This window comes from Rhagoletis pomonella, unplaced genomic scaffold (genome assembly GCF_013731165.1).
Source record: "Rhagoletis pomonella isolate Grant_MI unplaced genomic scaffold, Rhpom_1.0 Rhpom_scaffold_00008, whole genome shotgun sequence".
NCBI lineage: Eukaryota > Metazoa > Arthropoda > Insecta > Diptera > Tephritidae > Rhagoletis > Rhagoletis pomonella.
The window spans coordinates 17,712,769-17,720,824 of NW_023458562.1; the positions used below are offsets into that span (position 1 = coordinate 17,712,769).

General features: G+C 38.4%; 3 protein-coding genes across 3 annotated transcripts in view; 1 reads left to right on the forward strand and 2 right to left on the reverse strand.

Annotated features, from left to right (window-relative positions):
• Positions 1-178: 178 nt before the first annotated feature.
• Positions 179-1,768, forward strand: LOC118744277 (guanine nucleotide-binding protein subunit beta-like protein 1). Its single transcript, XM_036477177.1, has 3 exons — positions 179-560; positions 631-1,147; positions 1,204-1,768. Exons 1-3 carry the CDS (start codon positions 423-425, stop codon positions 1,530-1,532), a joined length of 984 nt encoding a protein of 327 aa, XP_036333070.1. The 5' UTR covers positions 179-422; the 3' UTR covers positions 1,533-1,768.
• A 25-nt stretch (positions 1,769-1,793) lies between these two features.
• LOC118744275 (double-strand break repair protein MRE11) lies at positions 1,794-4,593 on the reverse strand. The gene is made up of 7 exons (XM_036477176.1): positions 4,363-4,593; positions 4,176-4,299; positions 3,177-4,119; positions 3,006-3,119; positions 2,787-2,947; positions 2,196-2,715; positions 1,794-2,130 (listed from the first exon to the last, which is right to left on the reverse strand). Exons 1-7 carry the CDS (start codon positions 4,451-4,453, stop codon positions 2,041-2,043), a joined length of 2,043 nt encoding a protein of 680 aa, XP_036333069.1. The 5' UTR covers positions 4,454-4,593; the 3' UTR covers positions 1,794-2,040.
• A 2,058-nt stretch (positions 4,594-6,651) lies between these two features.
• LOC118745095 (sine oculis-binding protein homolog A) overlaps positions 6,652-8,056 on the reverse strand; it is a 3,214-nt gene continuing 1,809 nt past the window's right edge. The window contains exon 3 of the mRNA XM_036478632.1: positions 6,652-8,056. This exon is cut by the window's right edge and continues 1 nt beyond it. Within this exon, the coding sequence (XP_036334525.1) occupies positions 7,262-8,056 (795 nt within the window). The 3' untranslated portion in view covers positions 6,652-7,261.

Here is an 8,056-nt window from a genome sequence, read left to right on the forward strand (position 1 = left end):
GCACATTCGTTGCGAATTAACCCTTATGTGGCATGTGGGACAGATCAGAGTGTCAGACAGCGTTGCCGTTTTGATACAATTGTATAATTTTTGATACATTTTTTTCTAAATTCCACTCATCCGCTTTCAACTTCATTTGTTTTTGCGATTACGTTTTGAGCTCATTCTTTGTTTATCATCAGCTACGCCATCTCCTCTGAAATCAGGCGGGTTCGTTGACAAGCTGCTGTTGCTGTTTTGTAGTGTCAGCTGGGCGTGTTTATTTTATGATTTTGTTAATGCTAAATTCAGTTATAAGCTTTTGAACTAATTATTTAAATAATTGTGATTATAATACAATAACCTGATAAATGTGCCAATAGAAAAAGTACAAAACATCGTTTTTTCATAAAACAACCAGACATTAAGTTACTTGCAGCAGCATGGCTGTTTTGCCGCCTGATCCAGTTTTTAGCCTACGTTGCCCTGAAATGGGTCAAGTGAACTCGATTTGTTTCCACCATTGTGATCGCTTGCTAGCCGGCACGGTTAAGGGCAGTGTGTTCTTATGGGATTTGCAGGTGTGCATAAAACGAAATTCAAAAATTTAACCCAATTCAGTTAACCTAAAATAAACATATACTTTTGTAGACAAATCGATCATCATTGCATTTTGAAGTTGGCCAGCAGCCTATCACGAGCCTTCATCATACCGACGACACCTTGATAACACAGGAGAAAGGTGGTACAGTCACTTTGTGGTCTATGTCGAATAGTGGTTACATCCGTCAACGCACAATCGACGGTGATTTTGCGGCATTCTGTCACACTTCATTGTACACGCCACCAGAGGGCGGCGGTGAGCCACTGCTCTTTTATCCATGTGACGAAAATTCAATTGGCGTTTTGCATGTAAATTATGATGCCACTGCACTACCCCAAATGCTTGTGCCAGACGATTCACAATTGCCAAAGTTGGGCAGCGTGTCGTGTCTAAGACCCTTCGAATGCGCTTCACAACTATTTGTACTCGCAGGTTACGAGTCTGGGCACTTTCTAACCTGGGATTTAAGTTCTGGCGTTATTATCGATTTACTGCAATTGGATCCCGAACCTATGGCAGTGGACTATGACCCTTTAACCAATCGCGGCATTGTTGGAGGACCAAGTGAGTTCATTTTCGAAAAACTATATGTTACCCATTAACTTAACTTAAAATTACAGCCGAGAAACTCACTACCATTACATACCAACGTCAATCGATGCAATTGCAACGAGCAAACGATATCATTATAAAAAACTCTGGCATCAACTGTATACGCATACGCGATGACCAAAAAGTATTCGCTACGGGCGGTTGGGATGGCCGCGTGCGCATTTTTTCGTGGAAAAGTCTGCGTCCACTAGCAGTATTGACTGAACATAAGACTGCCTCGGGTGGTGGCATCATGGACATTGCTTACTCGGAGGATAAGGTGTCAATGTGGAAAGCTCGCATTATGGCTGCCGCAGGAACAGATGGCCAGATTACACTTTGGGATTTATACAACTGATTAGGATACTCTTGTACAGTTGAAACAGATATCAACCATTTTATATTGTGATTGCCCAGCTATTCCTTCAGCCCAAATGAAGAACATAAGCAAACATATTATTTTAGTGGCAATAATCCACTGTTTCGAAAATATAAATTTCGCAGATTTTTTCTAAAAAAAAAAAAAAAAAAAATAGAACTAAAATAGCTATAAACGAAATAAAATATTCCAATTATTTGATATTGGTCCAAAGATTATATATTTCTTAAAATGCAAATGTAAAAAATAAAACTGGGAAAATTATTTGAATCAGGATTTGCCCATAACAGGGCATAAACAGCGTAAAAATATTTATAAGGATTATTTCAGTCATAAAGAGAACGGATTATATTAAATCAAATCCATCCACATACTTATGTGCATATGTAGATGGCAGTGGCATAAAGCGATTGGAATTTAGCAATTAGTTTTGCTTGCAGATACATAGTTAATCGATAAAGTGGAAAAATATATTTAATAATGAAAATCACTCTGAATCAGAAATGTCGATAACTGGTGCATTTTTAACGCCACGTCTTGAGCGCGCATTTGCCAATGACTCCAATAGAGTAGATCGCTGTAATTCATATGAGACAACGTAGTTTTCTTTCAATACATTAGGAAGAGGTAAACCTGACTTACCGTAGAGTTAACAGATACATCCAAGGCTTGGCGTGTGGTACGTGTTGGAGGAGGTGCAGCACCTCGCCCACGTCCTCTACCGCGCCCGCGTCCAGCGATTGTTTTAGCGCCAGTTTCAGCTTTAGTCGTTTTCTTTCCGCGTGTGGAATTTATTGTCTTAGCAGTCGCAGGTCCCGCATCGTTATCACTATCATCGTTATCGTCTAGGAAAAAGTTGTTTCCTGTTTTGGCTTGCTTTTTGGTAGCTTTTTTTGCGAGCGGCTCAACATCACTATCATTTTCATCATCGTCTGGGATAACATAGGAACTCGTACCTCTCGCGGACTGTCTACTCTTGCTACTTGTGGAGGATAAAGACGTGTCGCTCACATTAGCTTTCACCTTTGAGCTTAAATTGTCTAGGCGATTTATTATATCATCTAGTGAAAGCGTTTTATTAAATGCTTCTAGCGATTCCTCGACTTCATCGTCGGCGGGTAGAGATTCCATTAAGTGTTCTAAAGCGCCATATTTGCAGTGTCTTGGGGAAAAATTTTCATATACTTATGTATAGATGAAATATATATAGAATAGTATTTTAAAAATAATTACTTTATGATGCCCTCAGCTGCGTTTACATCACCCTTTTCGACAAGACGATTGCAAATCTCCGACAATATTTTTGGCGAAAGGACTTTAAGCTGGCGCTTAGCGGGTATTTCTTGGAAATAACGCTCAATAAAGTTCTCAATTTTCATTTCGCTGCTTGAATCCTATGCGCAAAATTAAATTATTTTCTTAATAAAGTTTCAAAATCGAAGTTCAACTTACAATTTGTATTCCATCTAAAGCACCCCTTAAAGCCTCCTTGTCTCCATCGCTGTACTCTCCCTTAACACGTTTTAACACTTTTTTAAAAAGTATCATGTCTGCAGGATTGGCCACCTATAAGCAATGGTTATTTCTTTAAGTTTATTAATTAGGTTTTAATAGCACTTTTACCTGCTCATTGTACGACTGACCAAAGCGAATAGCATTAAACATTTGCTCCTCACTGGAGAATATGATACGTAGACGAATCAACGGCAATTTCGGTTGCTTCGGATGTCCTGTTAACTGTTCCTTGGAGCGGATGATCATATCTTCAACACGCTCTTTTGCCATGGCTATTACCTTGTTTGTTACATCACCTTCATCCAATTTTAGTTCTTCCGCTATTTGCGACAAATCTACCGAATCGAATACAAATGGACGTACAGTTTGTAGTGGCATCGGTTTCATTTGAAAACGTGTTTTATGTATTTCCAACAGGCCCACATGTTTCTTAAGGGCCTCACCCTCAGCCAGCGAAGTCGCGACAGATGATCCTGGTTGGCTAACATAGAAGTTGCGTTTTGCATTAAACTGTGGCTCAATATGGCAATCGTGTTCGTGTCCCCAAATAATTAAGTGCAAGAAATCGGGTAACATTTCCTCGGGTATATTACTTTTCGGACCGCGGTCAGCGTGGTTCTGATGGAGCACCATTAAGTGAAACCATTCACCTTCTTCTGAACTAGGATACTCCATGTTGACTTTAAAGTCCTCGAAAAGTCGACGCAAGCGTGCATCGTGGATATGACTTAAACCATAAAGTGCCAGTTGCGTTTGACCTTTACGTAAAAGTACTGGATTGATATTTACTTTAGTGAGGTCAGTCCAGCGGCCAAAGTAGTTTACCAATCCCGTGGTGGAGAGCAAATCAAGTGAACTAAGACGACCAAAACCGCTGGGGTCATCATGATTGCCATGTATGGAAAATACCGGTATGGCTACATTCAGATTTGGATCCTCGTAGTTGACCGTCTCATTGACTGCATTGTGAAAGTTTACAGCCTGATCACTAAGAAGTTCAATGTTTATTGGTTTATCGCCAAACGTGTAGCGCCGGAGCAGTTTCATACAGCTGAATGGAATAGAAATTGGCGTATAGGTTTCACGTAAAATACTGCACAAACCCACTTGTGTAACGTGTTCTGACTGGGTACGGCATCATGAAATAGATCACCCCCCAGTAAAATGAAATCTACATCTTCCTGCACAGCCAGTTCGAGTACTTCCTCAAAAGCTATGAAACTATCATCACCTAAAATGATGAAATCCGTATATAAAACTACAGAGGTTTTTATTTCAAAATCCAAATGCTTACCGCGCACTGCATTTTTCTCGGCATAGCCCAGATGATTATCCGTAGCCACCATTATGCGCAGCACATCTTCAGTATCTACTTCTTCACTCATTTTACTGGATCTTTGTTTCCTTAATGAAAATTTTGTTAACAAATTAAAAAGAAAACTCCAATTAGCGCAAATTTCCGTCCGACGATGAAATTTCCGAAATTTGCAAAATTTGCGCGTACAAACAGAGATGCATTTCACTAATGCAAGGCAAGTGATGTGCTGAATTACCGGTACCCAATACTTGAGAAAGATTCTGGCACCCAAACCCGATTCCATATATAATTGCCGCTTTTTTACATAATTTTCAACAGAATATCTGTCGAGAAAGCTGCATCGACTTTATTTCGACTAAGAATATGCTTCTCCCAAAAGTTGAACAATTTGTACTAAGCAATGTGGAAACCACATATCAAAGCACTTGCATCGCCCTCTTGATGTTGTCGCTACTGTAAAATATTATTTTTATCAGTTTCCACCTTCGTAGATCTAAAATTCAAGAAAAATGCTTTGATGGATGAATGAAGTCTTTTAGGCCAACAAGATAGCATCGTCCGATTCATCTGGAAAAAATGTTTCGATTAAGGAGGAGTTTCTCCGCATTGAGGCGATGGAAAATCTATATATATTTTTCATTTGTATCAGCATTAAAACCGCTGTTAGTCCCTGCACTTGCTTTTGATAAATCGTTTTTATTTTTGGTCTACACGCGTCCTTATTGGAAGCCTTATGTCTGGATTATAATGGAAGTAACGGAACGGAGTGAACTGTCACTTAATTATCTAATATATGGCCAATGAATTCGAACGATTATAATGCACTTGAACGTAACGTAAAACGGAAGCATCTAAAATCAATAGATCCTTACGAACTCGCCGCGATTTGTTACGATTCGCCCGTGCATTATAACCAAGGAATAAACGTTTCGACACGGAGTATCGAGAGGTGGTTATACAAGGCCGTATCGGCAGACCAAAAAGAAAAACTACACAAACAACCCTACAAGAATTGTGTGATGGAAACTAACACATTCTCATTTATCTTACTAACACATTTGCAAATTTTGCGTTGGTTAAAAAGAGACCAATATATAAGGCCATAAGTTGGAGGAAGACGGAAGATCATATGTACACAAATGTTTACATCAGATTTTTCACACTGCCCTTTAGAATGTGATAGAAACTTGTAGGTAGCCAGTGACAGAAATCTCTATCAGCCTTGCCAGTCAAATGATTTGTCAAATGATGGTCACTGTTCTTGCAGGGAAATGATACGCACATTGGCAATCAGTACAAATCAAAATTACAACAAACTCATCATTTTGACAAACAGTACGAATTCGCCTTGAAATCAACTGATCCGGTAACAGTACCTTATGTAAATCCGTATGTGGTGTTCATGGCGAATTTATACAAGGTGGAGTTGTAAAATCAGCTGATTTCTTCGACTTCCATGTATTTTGTTTTTGATTTGACAGCACACCTATCAAAAGCAAAAACAAAATACATGTAAACTTTGGAGCGAAGTGAGATTTGACATAACATCCGCAATACAAAATACATGTGGTTGTCGTTGTTGTAATCTAAATTCGCCAGTAACACCACCTTGTATAAATTCGCCTAGGTGGTCTTGTTAGATCAACTGATTTCTTCGCCTTACTTGTATTTTGTTTTTGCTTTTACTAATTTGACAGCACATCCATCATAAGCAAAAACAAAGCACATTTAAACTTTTGGGGCGAATTGAGATTTGACATAACTTAGGGTTTACACCGGACAATATTGTCAAGACAATTATGTCAAAATAATGTGTTTGTTGTAATATGAATTCGCCGTGTTTACAACAAACATCATTTTGACAATATTGTCTGGTGTAAACCCTAAGTAATACAACCAATGCAAAATACATGTGGTTGTTGTTGTTGTATTCTTGCTACCACTTTATATAAATTCGCCTTGGTCTTTTTAATAACACCGTAGCGTTGCCATATTGTCTTTCGGCATAGTAGAAAAAACTACAAGCGAGCAATCGAATTTTCAGAAAAGTGTGCTCAGAAGAAGCGAAGCAGGAAAAATGAATTTTAGTTATTATAACTATATTTATATTTATCAGAAGCTTAATAATAAGCCCTTTAATAGGCTTTTTTATGCATAATTTATTTAGACATTAATCAAGTTTTTATTAATCTTTCAATTTTTTTAAACACATTTTATTTACATTTCTACAACTTCTACATTTAAAATTCTTTTAAATACTTTAAATTTATTTATTTTTGTTTTCTTCATCTTTTTCTCATGCTCAAAGAAAAGTATTAAAATATTTATTTTTTTTAATCTGTTGATTAAATTTTTGACCACACTCGCCAATAAATAAATTATGAGGTTATGAACAACAAAAGTTTTTTTTATTTTTTTAGTTCTAAGGCTAACTTAAAGCGATGCTGTAGTTAAAAGTCTAACTTAAAAATTATTTTTGTTTGCATTACATACATATTAAATGTTCTAATGCACAATATATACTATTATTGGCATAACTGAGTTTTAAACGGCTTTTTGCCATCTATGGCATATGACACAATTTATTTTCGAGACTTATATATCATGGTGGGATTACACCAGGTGAAGTAGTAAGAGTGAGAAGAAAGATAATGGCATTGCTTTATTTGAAAACTTGAAATAAGAAATAAAGCAAGAAAGCTTTGTTTTTATCCTTCACCTTTTAATTGCGCCTTGTCTTACATATATATATATATATAATATTCTTTGAACTCACAATATGAAAAAAAATATTTATTTATGTTTGTTTAATAAACAACTAAAATATAACCTATAAATTTTTAAGAACTAAGAACTAAATTCAGTTTCTTACTTTCTACTTTTTGCTTTGCGCTTTAGTATTGCTGGTGCACGCTGTACTTCCCACACTGGCTGTTGTTGCCGCCTTTGCCTCAGCGTCCACGTTAAACGCTTCGTTTAAGTCCGCGCCATCGGCGTCCATCGCGGCGGCTTCCTTCAAAGCCAATTTTTGGAAATCACAATCGATAATTCGCTTTCGTTTTCGCAGTGGTCGACTACATTCGGCTACAGCTGTGGTGGGCGTGGTAGGTGTTTCTTTGGTTTGAATGAGCGTGCGCTTCGTTTGTAGTCGTGTAATTTTGAACTTCGGTAATTTTTGCTTAGCATCGTCCATTTCGCTCCCAGCGGCGGGTATATCATCCATTTCCATGCCTAAATCGCGTTTGGGGGTTTCCGTGTCATCTGTGCGCACGATACAGTGCGTTGCCTTACCGGAGATTGTAGGTGAGCAGGGTGAGTCCTCGGGAGAGGGCGTAACAGCGGTGGTCGCAGTGATATTTGTCGTGGGTGTAACTGGGGATAATGAAGTCGTTGTCGTCGTAGTCGCTGTCAGGTGTTCCTCCGATAAGGCGCGCTTAAGACTGGACCCTGGTTTTTCGGGCTCATCTCCTTCGAGTTCCTTTGTCTTGGTGAAGTCTAAAGGTTCTTCGTTCACAGTTTCTTCTGTGACTTCAATTTTTGGTTCACAATCGCTATCGTCCGCTGTCACCGCAGCAGTCGATGGCTCATTTGCGGCTGCATTGGCTTGACTATTCTCTTTTTGCTTCAGTTTGGCGCGCTCCTCTGGCGATAGATACGCCTTGTAAAAGTC

What these genes read in the sequence shown, in the direction of transcription:
- LOC118744277 (XM_036477177.1), top strand. Translation starts at nt 423, where the DNA reads ATGGCTGTTTTGCCGCCTGATCCAGTTTTTAGCCTACGTTGCCCTGAA. An exon ending in TGTTCTTATGGGATTTGCAG is followed by an intron (nt 561 to 630) that starts GTGTGCATAAAA and finishes ATACTTTTGTAG; the next exon opens with ACAAATCGATCATCATTGCA. An exon ending in CGGCATTGTTGGAGGACCAA is followed by an intron (nt 1,148 to 1,203) that starts GTGAGTTCATTT and finishes TTAAAATTACAG; the next exon opens with CCGAGAAACTCACTACCATT.
- LOC118744275 (XM_036477176.1), bottom strand. Translation starts at nt 4,453, where the DNA reads ATGAGTGAAGAAGTAGATACTGAAGATGTGCTGCGCATAATGGTGGCT. An exon ending in GTCAGTCGTACAATGAGCAG is followed by an intron (nt 3,120 to 3,176) that starts GTAAAAGTGCTA and finishes CATTGCTTATAG; the next exon opens with GTGGCCAATCCTGCAGACAT. An exon ending in GCAGCTGAGGGCATCATAAA is followed by an intron (nt 2,716 to 2,786) that starts GTAATTATTTTT and finishes TTTTTCCCCAAG; the next exon opens with ACACTGCAAATATGGCGCTT.